Genomic DNA, 18,379 nt, shown 5'->3' with positions numbered 1-18,379 from the left:
TGTAGATGTCTATGGGCTCCGGTGACCACTAACACCAGGTGGGCTGTGAGCTCGTCCACCCATCTAAGCAATAAAAAAAAGTTCCGTTTTATTTGGTATCAGCATCAAACAGTTCGATGTTTTTAATTCAACTTTAATTATGTTTACAAATTCAAATTCAAATTCAAAATCATTTATTTCAACTTAGATGTCAGTATGACACACTTGTTGAATGTCAAAATATAAATAACCATGTTAACTCTCCCACCGGTTTCAAAAATAGCCACAGTCCTGAGAAGAACCGGCGAAACAAACTCAGCGGGCTTTATTTTTTGTTTTTTTCTCAAATCCATCTCAATAGCTAAAGAAATTTTTCGTTATCATATTTTTTCCATATTTTAAGCTTTAATATTTTACCCCTAGATATTAGGATTTATAAAAAAATCCCTCTTTGAGTCCTGGTATACTGCAACAAAAGAAATCACTTGTTCTAATTATCACTTTTACCGATAAACTTCTATAAACTATTTTCTAATCATTTTTGTTTGTGTGAAATATCATTCCCATTCTCTCCTCTTCTCTTTCTCTCATTATCTGCCGTTTTAGAATTCGTCGTGCTTTGTGCTTAGTGCGAGTTTTTTAACGTTCTCGATAGCGTAAAAGTTAACCCAAATTTGTCTGTAGTTGGAACAGCGCCTCTAGCGGCAAACGTAGACTTTTTTTTTCCTACCTAAGCTGGTAGCCTGGAGCGGCTATTATAACGCGGCCAGCGTAACCGTAACTAGTAGGTGAGCTCACGGGGCTCAAACCTGACGACGATGCTAACACGAACCCTAGCAAGAGTCGTGCTTCGCAGAATCTAGCACCGGATCGGAATCGCGACCCACTGAGAAGATCCGGCGAGAAACTCAGTGGGCTGTGTCTGAGAGTTAATTTACTCGTCGAGCCCTTCGTCGCAAGCGACGGGTTCGACGAGAACGGTGACCGGTGCTTGAAGTACCTAGAAGCACCGTTAGTGGATCGAGAGGATCCGAGATGACGTGTTTTGTGCGACGTCGACTGCTTTCCATTCTGTCCGCAGGATTGGGAATGAACGTAGACAAACGTTCCGACTCCATACAAATTTGAGTTAACTTTTACGTTATCGAGTACGTTAAAAAACTCGCACTGAATCGCTCGTTTATTGACTAAAGCGGCAATACTAAAACCGCAGACATAGATATTACATTTAATATTTAAGACACGATACAAGAAAATAATTATCGCATTCGTAATAGTAGTGAGAGACAGACGAGGAATTAAACATAATTATAGTCAATGTCATGCACATTGTCAATTATGAGCAATCACAGATTACTTATGCCTTAAGCTTTATCCAACAAAGCAAGCTTTGGACCTTGGCAGCGGCTTGGCTCTGCCCCTGGCATTGCTGAAGTCCATGGGCGACGGCAACCACTCACCATCAGGTGGGCCGTATGCTCGTCTGCCTACAGGGTCAATTAAAAAAAAAACTAAAGTTTTAACATAATTAAATTTTAAATCAATAATATTGTTTAATAAGGACAATGCTAGAATTTATCGTATGAACAGTTTAAGCAACCATTTTGTTTGATTAACAGCCTGGCCACGGGACATTCGCCGATACGAATATTCGCGCGGTGCGAACGGCGAAGCGTCTAGCGACTAAAATAAGAGCATAGAAATGTACCTAACAAGCCACGCGCACCGGCGACCGGCGAAGCGACCGGCGAAATGTACCGAGCGAATCGCGCGATGCGGCGGGCGAGCAAAACAAATGCATGAATAAGGACGGCGCAAGCCACGGAGTCGAGCGGTAGTCGCGGCGAATAGTGCAGTGATTAAATGAGTTTAGTTGTTTTCGCCGCGAAAAATGAACGCCGAAATTTTTATATTTTATATTTTTTATTAATTTTTTTTTTTATACTTTTAAACTCGTCGTGGCCGAACGGATAAGACGTCCGGTGTTGAGCGATGCACCGGTAGTCGAATATCAGGCGGGTACCAATTTTTGTAATGAAATACGTACTCAACAAATTTTGTTCAACAAGTTTTGTTCACGATTGATTTCCACGGTGAAGGAATAACATCGTGTAATAAAAATGAAACCCTCAAAATTATAATTTGCGTAATTACTGGAGGTAGGACCTCTTGTGAGTCCGCGCGGGTGGGTACCACCACCCTGCCTGTTTCTGCCGTGAAGTAGTAATGCGTTTCGGTTTGAAGGGTGGGGCAGCCATTGTAACTATACTTGAGACCTTAGAACTTATATCTCAAGGTGGGTGGCGCATTTACGTTGTGGATGTCTATGGGCTTCAGTAACCACTTAACACAAGGTGGACTGTGAGCTCATCCACCCATCTAAGCAATAAAAAAAATATATAGCTGAAATACTAGCTAGACCAGCTATTTGGAAGTCTAGCCACCCAAAGTATTTCTCGTACTTCTTGTGGAATTCTCCATCTATAGGTATACTCCGATTCTTATTCAAATCATGTACTTCACAATCTTTTCCAAATAATAGGTCCTGAACCAAAAAACTATTAATTTGTAAGCAATATCGAGATCATTTCGATATAGACATTTCGATGTCGGACTTCCTTACTAGTCGCGGCGGCGAACGTGAGTACCCGTGGCCTGCAAACGGTGCTGCGCGAATGATCGCCTCGCCCACCGCTTCGCTGTTCGCACCGCCGATCCCCGTGGCCAGGCCGTTAGGGTCAAGGACCTTAGTGAACCTCTTAAATACATCGGCTAACTGAGCAATAAGGGTCTTAATTTCGATTGTTCAAACATCTCTAGGTACACAGCACCAGTGAATCTGTTTTCTGCTTGTTTAGAGCAATTCTAAACATGAAGTTTGTATAACTATTTTTTGAATTTTGAAATAGAATAATAATTTTGACAACACAGTCATAGCAAGTCAATCAACAATTCAGGTCGTACGTGCACGTGTTGTAACTAATTAAAATAAAATAAAAATAATCTTCTCTCTGAATATATCGAATTATTGAAGCGACCAGCACAAATTACAGTCCACGCTCTACACACTGCTAAACTTAAAATCTGAAAGGATCAGTATCGGCTGAATAAAATATCAGGCAGCTGCGATTTTTTCACCGACTTAAAATTCTCTCTTCTCACTCAATTCGACTGTATGTTTATTTTTTATTTTTTTTTATGTTTGTTACCTCATAACTTTTGACTGGGTGAATCGACTTCGATGATTCTTTTTTTATTAGAAAGCTGACGCTTCTCGTGTGATCCCATTTCAATTTAGTCCAGCTCTGATAATGGTATCCATGAGAAAACCATATAAGTTTTTTTAATTTTTTTTTATTGCCTTTGTAGGCAGACGAGCATACGGCCCACCTGATGGTAAGTGGTTACCGTCGCCCATGGACTTCAGCAATGCCAAGGGCAGAGCCAAGCCGCTGCCTACCGCAAGTCTTAAATTTGCATTAAGTACGTGCGCTAAAAATATATGCATAACTCAATAACTCCATATCGCGCCAACCGATTTCGATGATTATTGTTTTTAGAGTATATTCATTTGTTTTGAAATATTTTGTTTCATTTTCTATTTAAAGTCGGATTTTGTTAAACTATGTTAAAATCTATTTACAATTAAGAAAGAAAGAAAGAAAGAAGTCATTTATTCGCCAAGCATAGTGAAAATGAGTTATTACATAAGTTAAAAGCAGCGTGTATGCTTTGTCATTATTTGACATGCGAATTTTAGTACAGTGCATAGTTATCTAATATATAAAATTCTCGTGTCACAGTTTTCGTTGCCATACTCCTCCGAAACGGCTTGACCGATTTTGATGAAATTTTTTGTGCTTATCCGATATCTATGAGAATCGGCCAACATCTATTTTTCATCTCCCTAAATGTTAGGGGTAGTCCACCCCTAATTTTTTTTTTTTAATTTTTAGACAAAATTATTAATTTCTATTTTTTTATGATACAACATACAAAAATACATACAATCCTTAATTTTCATCCCTCTACGATCAATCCTTATTTTTTATTTGCTAATTAAAAACTTTAAAAATTTTTGCGAGAATTTTGTTTTATTTTGTCATGACGTAGAAATTTTCACCCTTCTACGATCAACCCCAATTTTTTATTTGTTAATTATAAACTTTAATTTTTTTGGCAAGATTTTCATTTCTATTTTTATTTTGTCATGAATTAAAATAAAAAATCTGATGTTACTCTCAATTTTTCATCCCTCTATGATCAACCCCTATTTTTTATTTGTTAATTATAAACTGATTTTTTTTATTTTGTTTTGTCATGACTTAAAATAAAATAAAAACTATTGCTCTCAATTTTCACTCTTATACGATCATCATCATCATCATCAACAGCCCACAGTCGTCCACTGCTGGACATAGGCCTCTCCCAATCTACACCACTGAGCCCGGTCTGCGGCTCTCCTCATCCACTTCTTGCCGGTCACCGTGCAACCCCTATTTTTCCATCCCGATTTTGTTTTTGTTTTTTTGTTTATTGCTTAGATGGATGGACGAGCTCACAGCCCACCTGGTGTTAAGTGGTTACTGGAGCCCATAGACATCTACAACGTAAATGCGCCACCCACCTCGAGATATAAGTTCTAAGATCTCAGTATAGTTACAACGGCTACCCCACCCTTCGAAACGAAACGCATTACTGCTTCACGGCGGAAATAGGCGGGGTGGTGGTACCTACCCGTGCGGACTCACAAGAGGTCCTACCACCAGTGATTACGCAAATTATAATTTTGCGGGTTTGATTTTTATTACACGATGTTATTCCTTCACCGTGGAAGTCAATCGTGAACATTTGTTGAGTACGTATTTCATTAGAAAAATTGGTACCCGCCGGGATTCGAACACCGGTGTATTGCTACATACGAATGCATCGGATGTCTTATCCTTTAGGCCACAACGACTTCTATTATCTATTAATATTTTTTTTATTCTATGCACAGATCCGCAATAAGGTTGCAAGATGGCAATCAAATATTATAATTGTAGTACGATAAATTCTTATTCAGAGTTTATAATTTCAAGTTCCTTTAATTATGAATTTTTTTAAATTGAATTTGATCTCCCGCCCTCGCGCCGGTCGACTACTGATCAACTATCAATCGATCAGCTATCCCCGCCAGGTGTCACCACTCATCCAGCAAACATCACGTAGTAGGGATGAGGACGAAGCCGGTCTCCTGTCTTACTTACTCACTATACATCATAGATTATACACTTAATATATTTGAAAGCTATACAATACTATACATTTTTCAGCCATGTTTTTTGGGTTTTATTTGTGTATCAATAGTATGTTCAGTAGGTCTGAGAATCGGCTACTATCTATTTTGTTTACCCCTAAGTGAAAAGGGTTGCCCACCCCAAACATTTATTTTTTATTTTAATTTTTTGGATATTTTTTTTGTTTATAATGAGGTATTATGTGGTTAAATGAGGTTTTTTTTCTACAGTACAATTTCCCTAGAAATCTTATTTAAGGCAACACAACGTTTGCCGGGTCAGCTAGTAATATTATATAATTTACCATTCATTCATCCATAATTCAACTAATAATTAAAAATCAATTTATTTTCCATGTCATCCCTAAGAAAATCATTTATGTGATAATAATTTTCACTAATAAGGTTACCTTTTAGGGTTTTTTTTTAAATTAAAATCATCTAAGTCTCTCAATTTCTTCGGTAGTTTATTAAATATCCTAACGCTCATACCTAGTATTATACTATTATTCTTTAATGTAATTTTGGATTTTGGAAAACATAGCTTATCGTCGCGTCGATTTCTGTTTGCCACATTACACATCTTATTCCTCCCGATCCACTAACGGTGCTTCTAGGTACTTCAAGCACCGGTCACCGTTCTCGTCGAACCCGTCGCTTGCGACGAAGGGCTCGACGAGTAAATTAACTCTCAGACACAGCCCACTGAGTTTCTCGCCGGATCTTCTCAGTGGGTCGCGTTTCCGATCCGGTAGTAGATTCTGCGAAGCACGGCTATTGCTAGGGTTCGTGTTAGCAACGTCATCAGGTTTGAGTCCCGTGAGCTCACCTACAAAAGTTAGGGTTACGCTGAAATAGCCTCTCAAGGCTCTCAGATTAGGTAGGAAATAAAAAAAAAAAAAGACATCTTATGAGTAATTTTTTTTGTAAAGCCAGAGTCGTGTGTTTTGTCGCCGAGTGTATAAGTGAACGGTGAGCATTAATAAATTGAGAACCCGTTCTACAGAAATATAATATGTACATACATAGCAACTGTTTTGTTTTTTATTTTGATTATTCAAATTTGTTTTTCAATAGGAACCGTTCGCTATTGATAATAATAATTAATACCAGGAAATTGTTAGTTGTTCGTTTGATTAACTTTTTAAATTTTTTTTTGATAGCTTGATTGTATGGGCTAGTTCACGGCCAGTCTGATGTTACCGGAGCCCATAGACATCTACAACGTAAACGCCGCTACCTACCTTGAGATATACTACCCTGCCTACTTCTGTCGTGAAGCAGTAATGCGTTTCGGTTTGAAGGGCGGGGCAGCCGTTGTAACTTGAGACCTTAGAACTTACGGATCTTCTCAGTGGGTCGCGTTTCCGATCCGGTGGTAGATTCTGCGAAGCATTGCTCTTGCTAGGGTCAGTGTTAGCAACTCTCCGGTTGAGCCCCGTGAGCTCACCTACAAACGTTAGGGTGAAGCTGAAATAGCCTCTCAAGGCTATCAGCATAGGTAGGAAAAAAAAAACTTATATCTCAAGGTGAGTGGTGCATTTACGTTGTAGATGTCCATGGGCTCGAGTAACTACTTAACACCAGGTGGGCTGTGAGCTCGTCCACCAATCTAAGTAATAAATAAAAAGTCAGCATTGGGTGGGGTTGAAGAAGAGAGAGAGAGAGATAAAGAGGTTACGTGTATATGCCGACTTGTCCATATATGTAAGATCAAAGCGGAAAGGCTGTCATCTCGCCTTGATGAGAAGACACAAGAAAACTACAAGATGTGTATCCTGAATCTCATTTAATTAATCCATATCAAATATTAATCCATATTTCATGATAGCTTAATCGATGTCACCGTTGGCACCATTCTTCCATTTGCGCATGGCGATCGGTATGTCGACGTGCTTCTGTCCAGGGACCACGTCGAAGGGATAGTTCTCGTAGGGCTGCCAGAACAGCGGTCTGACCGTCCGGAAGCCGTTGTCGAACTGCGCCAGAGTGGCGACGTCCTCGTCGTCCAGCTGGAAGTCGAAGATCGAGGCGTTCTCCAGCACTCGACTCTTGGTCACAGTCTTCGGTATAGACACTATACCGCGCTGGTACTGGAATCATAATATAAATTTCGATATCCATCTATACCAGGGGTCGGCAACCTGTTTGTCCTTAAGGGCGCAATACTAAATTTGAAAATCACCGAGGGCGCATATTTTACAGATATACACATAATAATATATTATAATGAACAGGTTTTTTTTTTTGTTATTGCCCTTGTAGGCAGACGAGCATACGGCCCACCTGATGGTGAGTGGTTACCGTCGCCCATGGACTTCAGCAATGCCAGGGGCAGAGCCAAGCCGCTGCCTACAAATAGGCATTAATAAAACAGATTTTTTATAACTTTATTTTGTTGGTCTCATATACATAATGATACATTTAATTCAGTGTGTAACTTGGTTATATTTTCAGCTAATTTCTTATAATTGGGGATATATTTAGAGTTCCCGGTCTTTAAACAATTATCTAAATGTGTAGTAGTAGTTTTAAGTGCACGGTCTACGCTTAGTCTCTTCGAAATACGATCATACACTAACAAAAAATACGTGCGTCTTATTAGACACGCTCAAGGTTAGCAAACTGCTAATCTATTCTAATCCTATCCTAATCTGCAATCCTAAACTCAACTGAGTACTTGCTGTATATCGCCGTTTGACAAGAGTAAGTAAATCGCTCTGGCTATCATACATTTACATTAGTCCAGCAAGGGCGCATTAAAAATCGAACGGGGGCGCTATGGCGCCCGCGGGCGCCGCGTTGCCGACACCTGATCTATACTAATATATACTAATCTGTACTAATATGTACTAATATGTACTAATATGTACTAATATGTACTAATATGTACTAATATGTACTAATATGTACTAATATGTACTAATATGTACTAATATGTACTAATCTATACTAATCTATACTAATGTATACTAATATTATAAAGAGGAAAGATTTGTTTGTTTATATTGAATAGGCTCTGAAACTACTGAACCGATTTGAAAAATTCTTTCACTGTTTGGAAGCTATACTATACCCGAGTGACATAGGCTATAATCTTATTTGAAAAAATTAGGGATCATTATTAAAACTCCAATAATGTAACCCAATGTGAAAAAAAATTACCTAAAATATTCTTTACATCGCGTGCCCTGCGAAAACTATTGATGATAGAATAAAATAATGTACTACGACTTTGTAGAAGACATTATTATTTATAAAGAGTGTCGCGACAGCACATGTCTAACTGTTATAGTTATGCCGCAATAAGTGTTATTTTATTTTTAAAAAAACAACTTCAAATATCGTTGAAATTTTTGCTAAAGACCCGAGCGGAGCCGGCGCGAGCCGCTAGTTAGTTAATAAGTAGATTAGATAAAAACCAATAGGCATTTGAATATGTCTATTGTTTTTACAGGCGAAAAGATCTTGGTTCGAAGTCCTCGTGGTCTAAAGGATAAAACGGCCGGTGAGTTCGTATCGAGCGATGCGATACTGCCAATGTTCGAATTCCGCAGGCGGGTAACAAATTTTTATATTTTTAGCGGAATTTTTCAACATAATTCTGATTAAATATGTACAAGAGGTACGATTAACTCCAATACTTATAGACATGTTAAAAACGTATGACAAATCGTAAGTTTATTATTTCGACACAATCCACTGGGTATTTTAGACCCGCAAGAGTGGGTATCACAATATACCCACGCAGCTATAATGAGTTCCAGTTTTATGGGTTGACACCTTTTGGTAGATGGGTCGACAGGGTAGGGTATGGGTAGAGACCACCAGTAGTTGCAGCAGCATTGAAGAAAACATTTACCAAGTATCCCAAATTGACTTGAGTGACCGTCTTCCCATATTTCCTTCCTATAGCCAGCATGGCAGGGTTGTCAAGCTTCGGCTCTGGACTGTTGAGGGTTGCTCGAGACGGAACCATGGTCCCGAAAGGCGAATACGCCACAACCACAACCTCATTCGCTTGACAGTAATCGACTAAATCTGCTTGAGACAAGTTCAAGTTGACCTGAAATGAAAATAGTCAATATCGACTTTGTCATCTTTACAATGCTTTTTTTTTTTTATTGCCCTTTTAGGCAGACGAGCATACGGCCCACCTGATGGTGAGTGGTTACCGTCGCCCATGGACTTCAGCAATGCCAGGGGCAGAGCTAAGCCGCTGCCTACCGATGCCAGGGGCAGAGCTAAGCCGCTGCCTACCGATGCCAGGGGCAGAGCCAAGCCGCTGCCTACCTACTTGCCCTAAGCACGTCATTTCGGATCCTCCCGATCTACTAACGGTGCTTTTAGGTACCTTAAGCACTGGTCTTCGTTCTTGTCGAACCCGTCGCTTGCGGCTAAGGTGTCGACGAGTAAATTAACCTTCAGACACAACCCACTGAGTTTCTCGCCGGATCTTCTCAATATTTGTTTTGTTCCAACTTAGGCCATAGGATAGTTTTTATTTCGATTAATGATCGGAATATTTATTGAGTTCCAATGAATATTCCAGTGAAATCCAGTTCCAGTGAAATCCAATTGTTCTTACTTTGTTAATTTTTGGTATTAGCATAGCCGGCCGCGTGTTATTTAGAAACAAAAACCTTAGCCACAGCCACGTGTGGCCGAGTCTGCTAGTTAATGTGTATATATACCTCGATCTGGTTGACGGCGGGCGGCACGTTGCAGTTGGTTAGTAACCTCTTCATCTGTTCGATGTTGAAGTTGGACACGCCAATGGCCTTCGTCAGCCCCTTCTTGAGGACCTCCTCAAACCCTCTCCACGTCTCCAGGTAGTCGATCTTTTCGTCTACCCCTTCTTGCTGTAATGAAAAAGAAAACTTAAATCTCAATGGTAGTCCAAGGACTGTCCTACTCTACGAACTGGAACGCATTATGACTTCGCTGCAGAAACAGGCAAGATCGTGGTACCTACCCGTGTGGACTCACAATATACCCTTTTTATTTTATTTATTACTTAACGCTGGGGAATCCATCTACCGATACCAGGTCGAAGGGGTAATTGATCGGCTTATGTCGGACTCCGGCAGCTCCAGAGAGGAAGAGGGAGACGAAGAGGGCCAAGGTCCTCCACCTCCCCTAATTCCTCGCAGGAGACTACGCATTGAAAAAGGCGCGCGAGGCGCAACACCAACCAACTTCAAACTAAACCCCATTAAACTCCACCACACCGGCTACACCAAGCCACCGGTACCGCAGTGCGCGCCGAAAACTTACAATATACCCTGTCACAAGTTTTTACGCAGTTTCTTATCTTGAGAACGAAAACGACTCAGATTTTCACATTGCTAGTCAAGACGGGTAGAGAAGTTCAAGTCTAAGATCAATTTGATTGCTGTCTTTGTTGTTAAGATTCGCTGGTGTTTCTACGTTCACGTGGGAAACGTCTTGTCATTAACCCTGAGCAACACACCACATAACGTGAAGCGTATATAGGAGTGATCCCATTAAAAATCGGCCAAGAGGACAAATAAATCTATCCTGGATCAGCTTCGCTCCGAGTCAGGCTCTCAACAATCTGTTACCAGAGGATCCTCAGCTCACGAGACAGGTCACGGTCAAGTTTCAGGGACATGACCTTCAGCAATAAAGAAAGCGACGAAGAAGAAGAAGCTTTTGCACCAGAGCATCCGACCTTGATTGACACTGCGCTGTCAGCCCTGGCTTCCATTACCCCAAGCACCGGTTACCGTTCTCATCGAACCCGTCCAATACGACGAAGATTTCGACGAGCAAATTAGCCTTCAGACACAGCCCACTGAGTTTCTCGCCGGATCTTCTCAATGTGTCGCGTTTCTCTCTTGCTAGGGTCGGTGTTATCAACACCCACGGTCTTAACTACGTACACGCTATAGTAAAGCTGAAATAGCCTCTCAAGGCTATCAACACAGGTAGGGGAAAAAATTATAATTAAAACGCCTTTAAAATAGCGTGTAGCTAACATAGAAGACAAGATATTTAACGGATACCTAAATCTGGATAACGACATTTTTAAGACTGAAGTATTAAGGCTTAATTTTTAAAAAAGGCGTACTACTTACACTAATTGACATAGGCCAGTGCATAAGCACTAAGTTGACGTGGTCAAGTCCTAGACGATGCAGAGAAGCCCTCAACGAGACTTCAACATCGGCTGCACGATGGTAGTGTTGCCAAACCTAAAAATTTAATTAATTAATTTATTTGGGAAATTAAGAATACCAGCGAAAAAAATTGTCAATTACCGGGGTAAATTGGCACGAGATTCCAAAGTTTTAACCCCAAATTGAAGCATTCGTTCAATCATTTTATCATCAAATGATTTCTCCCCGGTCAACGTTCTCATCGAACCCGTCGAACGACGGGCGAAGGAAACGAAGGGCTCGACGAGCGAATTAACCCACAGACATTAGACACAGCCCACTGAGTCTCTCGCCGGATCTTCTCAGTGGGTCGAGTTTCCGATCCGGTGGTAGATTCTGCGAAGCACTGCTCTTGCTAGGGTCAGTGCTAGCATCACTTCGGTTTGCGCCTTGTGAGCTCACCTACTAGCTAAGGTTACAGTGAAATAGCCTCTCAAGGCTATCAGATTAGGTAGGAAAAAAAAGCTTATCCTCTGCGTCTTTTGCTTGTTCTCCAATGAAATTCCGAACAAACTGACCTTGGTTGTTATAAAAAGATCTTCTCTCCTTACGACACCCTCATTTATTTTCTCCTGGACGACTTGGCCTATCTCTGGCTCAACCCTGTAGAAGTGCGCTGTGTCTATGTGACGATAGCCGATGTCTATGGCGTAGGAGAGAGCGTCCAACAGCTTCGGGATGTCAGTGCCGTCGAAATCAAACTGTTGACAGAAAAAAATGTTTATTTTGGATCTAGACGTATTTACATAGTACTAGTGGTCCCGCAGTAGTCGAAATTCGACTATAATTAATTGAAATTATAAGTTTCAACATTATTATGGTCCTATTGTTACAGATTTCGCCAAGACTACACTATAGACAAATACTCGTAATATTAAAGATAGACAATACTAATCTATTCTCAATTTGACTACAGACTAAGCAATAACAAAAGTTTGACAATAAACAAAGAGTACATATATGTGTGCGTGCGTTAAATACATGGTAGTGTGTGTAATGTTTTCTTTATTGATTTAATGTATCTTTTATGCATTATTTTCAAAAAATATTAGCATTGTGCACTTCTTCTCTATATTCTCTATAAGTGTGGAAAATTTCATACTCCTCGGTCCGCGCAATTTTCGTAAAAAGGGATACAAAGTTTTTGCTTCACGTATTAATATATAGATACTTGTCTTTTCCATTTTACCCCTTTTCCCTGTCATCTTTTTCAGTCTGGACGCCACAATGTGAAGTCTCCGTCTTAGTTTATATCTTCTAGTCATTGTAGGTCATATGTCCCGTCTAGTTGCACACCACGATATCAATATTAAACCGTAAAATCTATTTATATAAAAATGAATTGCTGTTCGTTAGTCTCGCTAAAACTCGAGAACGGCTAGACCGATTTGGCTAATTTTGGTCTTGAATTATTTGTGGAAATCCAGAGAAGGTTTAAAATGCAGATAAATATGAAAATGCTCGGAATTAAATAAAAATAACAATTTTGTTTTCCCTTTGATGTGTCCCCCGTCGGACGGATTCCTTTTGTTTATTTTAAGTTTATTTTATACAAAAGTTTAGGTCTTTTATTTATCTATTGAGGCACTACTTACGAAGTCTGCCGGGTCAGCTAGTGTGTTTTATAAATATGTGATACTCACACCAAATTCTTCGGCAGGTTGATCAGCACCCGACGACTGGAAATAATTATTGTTTTATTTAATTAATGCTGATTGATCTACGGGTTTTGTGTTTGTTTTATGACCTCTCTTTGGACATGATCTTGTCTGATGCAGTTTTGATAAGTCAACCAAAGTTTCTAATCTAATAAGGAAGAAGAACTGCGGAAATTATCAATACAAAGGTCAAGCCGCGTCGCTATAACTTTTTACATACTATAGTAGAATTATTTTGTCCGTGCAGTTTGGGTAATAAAAAATCGGAGCGGTGAAGCGAGTATTTCGTTCTCTCTTCCACTCACGAGCCTTATGGACGGGCATAGTGATGCGCATTATTGTTGTCGATAAGCATTATCGATAGTGTATTTAGTTTTGTCATTTTGTGGGTTAGTGATAAAAATGAAAAAAAAAAACACTAATGGAACACTTATACCACATATCGCCGCAGCAGGTTAAGGAGAACGGCAGAAATTAACACTTTGTAACTTTTCGGGATGTATTCTTATTTCAGTGAAAAATTTTTTACACATAGATAAAGAAATTCAGAGAACGAATGCATAAAAACACATTTCTCTTCGACATAATGTACTATAATTTGCAGGTAAGTACAAATGACTCATAACATAACAATGTCGCACCACTCTTCGTATACTGGATGTAAGTAATGCTGGAATCACACTGCGTTATTCGCTATCCGTTATGGGCGTTATTCACAACGGCGGATCCAGGGGGGGGGGGGTCATGGGGGTCATGACCCCCCCCCTGAGCTAGTTCCAGGACTTGAACTGACTTGGACTAATTGAAGAACATCACGATTTATATATTATCGATTGTTATCAAAATTAAATTATAAGTTCTTAACTTGCCCACGACTATGTGACCCCCTCCTGTCGCCAAAGCTGGATCCGCCCTTGGTTATTCACGCGCATACGGCGAAGTGTGGAGAGTATATTCGCCAATATTCGCTTTATTCGTACGCAAAACACATAAACACGAATAGCAAATACGCGTATCCGTCGACTTGTCGGTTTCTTGACACACTTCAAAGGACACGAATAAGGCGAATTTGCGCATCGACTGCCTATCAATAGCCCATAACGCAGTGTGGTTCCGGCATAAGACCTTTTTTTTCCTATCTAAGCTGATGATAGCCTTGAGAGGCTATATCAGCGTCGCCTTAACTAGTAGGTGAGCTCACGGGGCTCAAACGTGATGACGTTGCTAACACGAACCCTAGCAAGAGCCGTGCTTCGCAGAATCTACCACCGGATCGGAAACGCGACCCACTGAGATGATCCGGCGAAAAACTCAGTGGGCTGTGTCTGAGGGTTAATTTACTCGTCGAGCCCTTCGTCTCAAGCGACGCCTTCGATGAGAACGATGACCGGTGCTTGAGGTACCTAAAAGCACCGTTAGTGTGTAAAGCCAGAAAATTTAATTTGAAATTTTTTTTTAATTAACGCCATCTAGCGTTGCTACGTGGCGCAGTGTGGAGAATCTGATTTTGAAGCTCGCATACTCGACACTGCATGTCGTGACTGTGCAATTTTTATGTTGTGCGACGACAGATTTTGCACATCACTGGCATGCAGAATCTTCGAGAAACGACATATTAATCATATAAAAGGACAAGTTCACTTTGTCAAAGCTCTTTCGTGTAACATCTCTTGAGCTGTGAGGTGACTATATTCTTTGATTTACCAAAGTCAGTTTCATTAATCCTTGGTGTCATGTGATAAACCAGGGTAAGTAAGTGTTTTTGAATTATTCTCCATACTGTGTCCACAAACTTTAATTAAATGAAATTTAAAATATAATTATGACTTAACACGTACGTCCTTGTAACTGGTACAAAATAAGTACTACAGTTAGGGTGCGGAGCGTGTCCTTCTGTTCACATATGGACGCTTCCAGAAGCGGGGAGCTCTAGCAAGTCGGTCCAAGAAATGCTGCTTGACTGCGGTAGACGTAGAACACACCCGCATTCCCAGTCTCGCTCGCATACAGCAACCCCGGTTGCTGGGAAGTGATCCGGTGAAGCTTATTGTTTCTTTTAACCAATTTATATTAATTTTCTTTCTGTGTAACTTTCTCGAGTGTTCGGTGTATATACCGACACTCTATCTTTACTGATTTAAATTTTGTATCGTAACCTCTCACTAGTTTTTATAACTATTGTAAATTTAACTCATTATAATGTTTTATATCTGTGTTCAATAAACACAATTTTAGTATTTATTATTTGTTTCTTTTATTGGTGTAAGGCTCCCAGAGCGGTAAGTGGTGGCGCCCTGAGATCCTCCTCACAGAGTCTCCTATTCACCGGTTGTCTAACGGTGGTGACGTGTCTAGAAGTGGTGCGACTCGGCCCCGTGTCTCTCGACCCATAGACCACCTTTTGCGGAGTGACGCGACTGGGCCTCATGTAACATCCGCATACCCAAGGGCCACCCTCAGACACAGACACAAGTGGATCGGGAGGATCCGAAATGACGTGTTTGGGGTGACGTCGACTGCTTTCCCTTCGTTCCGCAGGATCGGGAATGTAGTTACCGGCGGCCACGATGAGAGGGTTCTCGTGTCGTGCCGCTTTATCGAAGTGGAAGAGACCATCAATTGTTTTTCACAGTACGCGCCGCTTGAGTAGAACGGAGGTAGTTGACTTTCGATCTGTCTCTCGATCTCTCTCTCTCTCTCTTTGAAACTACACAAAGCAGCTGGACCTTCGCACGGGACCTATGCTTCTCTGGTCTACAACTGTTAACTGTTTGAATAACTTCATAACTTAATTGTGACATACTAATGAGTGAAATATCCGGACAGAGAGAGAAAAAAAGAGCGAGAAAAATAAAGAAAAAGAGAGAGAGAGAAAGAGAGTCAGTCTGAAAAGCCTCACGACAAATAGTATCATATCGTTGGAAAAATTAATATATCAATAATTAGGTAATAAAAATTTTAAGCTTTTAGCTTATCGGCTTTTGATTGTGCGGTTTATCACCCCAAACAAACATTTAGTACCTTTTCGCTGACTCCTAACCACGTACCATAGCCCAGAGCTGGGATCTCATCGCCATTGTTTAGTTTGAAATTGGGTACATTCACCTGAAAATATATTTTTTTAATTATTCCTTACTACTGGTGGTAGGACCTCTTATGAGTCCGCATGGGTAGGTGCCACTACCTCGCCTGTTTTTACCGTGAAGCAGTAATGCGTTTCGGTTTGAAGGGCGGGGCAGCCGTTGTAACTATACTAAGTCCTTAGAACTTATATCTCAAGGTGGGTGGCGCATTTACGTTGTACATGTCTATGGGATCCAGTAACCATTTAACACCAGGTGGGCTGTGATCTCGTCCACCCATCTAAGCAATAAATAAAAAATTAATAAAAGTCGACGCGTGTTATAACAGGACTGAGCAAAGCGCCAACATGTGGACGGATCGCGAATGTTGGCATAGATTTCTTTGATAAAACCGACACTAGAGACCAACTACCAAATTTCGCTCCAACGTTGGGGCCAATGCTATTTTCTGGAACTACACGTTGGGCGAGTAGTCTTGGGGCCTATGCTGGGGCCAACGTATGGAGCCGGCGTTACGCTACCCACGTCAAGATACGGCGTGGTTCTAGGCGAACCTTCCATAGACTAGCCATACCTTAATTAGCCTTGGTCTGAGTACTCGGGTATTACTGTCCTTGTTGTCTTTCTTTTGTTCGTAATTTTTTATTATTATTAATAGTATTATTAAATCTCTATTGATATATTAATGTAATGCATACTGTGATTGCCTCTAATTAGAGTTGCAGTTATCGATTGCTCTATACATGTCAATGTTATTTTATGTCTTACTGTAAACCCTGTCGGTAAGCCTTAAATAAATAAATTAAAAAAAAGGTTATCAAATATTACCCAAACATAATTCAAACTGTCCTACCTTATTCATTTTTGTTCTTGAGACGCTCAAACACAACCAAACACTGACACCCGCTTGAACTATCTAAATTATATAAGAATAGATCTATTTGACATCGGATATCAAAGTTAATTGACCTTAAATTGCTCTTACGCAATGACTATCTTTTATCCGCTTATTATTGTGACATGTCACGTTTTGATACCAATATTTTTAGCGCCGATAACATATATTTTTTTGTTTACAGATACCTACGTAATAGATGATCTTGGATTTATATAACGCGTTTATTTATGACAGATATCACAGAAATAAGAATATATAGACGCTATTTTTGTTTAAAAATCAACTCAATACATCCGTAATTTTGTAAACGGGAAATACCTATATCGATTTATCTTTGAGACTTCGGCCTCATGTATCAGATTGAGTGACGTGTTTCGTTTTGTGAGGTCTATTTGTTGTGAGATCATCTACTTTTTTTTGCTATTAATGGTGTAATTTTTTTATATTGCTTAGATGGGTGGACGAGCTCACAGCCCACCTGGTGTTAAGTGGTTACTGGAGCCCATAGACATCTACAATGTTCTAAGGTCTCAGTATAGTTACAACGGCTACCCCACCCTTCAGACCGAAACGCATTACTGCTTCACGGCAGAAATAGGCGATAATATGACAGATATCACGGAAATAAGAATATCTAGACACTATTCTAGTTTAAAAAGTAACTTAATACATCCGTAATTTTGTAAACGGGAAATACCTATATCGATTTATCTTTGAGACTTAGGCCTCATGTATCAGATTGAGTGACGTGTTTCGTTTTGTGAAGTCTCTTTGCCGTGAGATCGTCTACTTTTTTTGGTACTAATGATGTAATTATGTTTAACATTATAATTCAATTTTTTTTCCCTACCTAAGCTGATAGCCTTGAGAGGCTATTTCAGCGTAACCTTAACTAGTAGGTGAGCTCACGGGGCTCAAACCGGAGTGATGCTAATACTGACCCTAGCAAGAGCAGTGTTTCGCAGAACCTACTACCGGATCGGAAACGCGACCCACTGAGAAGATCCGGCGAGAAACTCAGTGGGCTGTGTCTGAGGGTTAATTTATTCGTCGAGCCCTTCATCGCAAGCGACGGGTTCGACGAGAACGATGACCGGGCGCTTAGGTAGGAAAAAAAAGTCGGAGCGCTACTTTAAAAAAGCGGCGCGACACGATAGCTCTTTAACCGTCGCTGCCGGTAGCTATATACCCGATCCGGGGGATCGAACCGGTAAACAGTCGCCGTCGCTCTAAGCACGGAATTTCTGATCCTCCCGATCCACTAAGCGGTGCTTTTCGGTACCTCAAGCACCGCTCATCAT

General features: G+C 40.4%; 1 protein-coding gene and 1 long non-coding RNA gene across 2 annotated transcripts; one reads left to right on the top strand and one right to left on the bottom strand.

Annotated features, from left to right (window-relative positions):
* Positions 1-7,089: 7,089 nt before the first annotated feature.
* Positions 7,090-17,042, bottom strand: LOC101740031 (aldo-keto reductase AKR2E4-like). Its single transcript, NM_001317069.1, has 8 exons — positions 17,034-17,042; positions 16,119-16,202; positions 13,083-13,118; positions 11,958-12,140; positions 11,359-11,475; positions 9,952-10,119; positions 9,120-9,323; positions 7,090-7,350 (listed from the first exon to the last, which is right to left on the bottom strand). Exons 1-8 carry the CDS (start codon positions 17,040-17,042, stop codon positions 7,090-7,092), a joined length of 1,062 nt encoding a protein of 353 aa, NP_001303998.1.
* LOC134200524 (uncharacterized) lies at positions 13,132-15,338 on the top strand. Its single transcript, XR_009975482.1, has 2 exons — positions 13,132-14,845; positions 15,015-15,338. It is a non-coding gene; the product is annotated as an uncharacterized LOC134200524 (long non-coding RNA).
* Positions 17,043-18,379: the final 1,337 nt, after the last annotated feature.

The sequence above is a fragment of the Bombyx mori genome, chromosome 2 (assembly GCF_030269925.1).
Source record: "Bombyx mori chromosome 2, ASM3026992v2".
NCBI classification, from domain to species: domain Eukaryota; kingdom Metazoa; phylum Arthropoda; class Insecta; order Lepidoptera; family Bombycidae; genus Bombyx; species Bombyx mori.
This window is presented reverse-complemented; position numbering and strand designations above follow the sequence as displayed.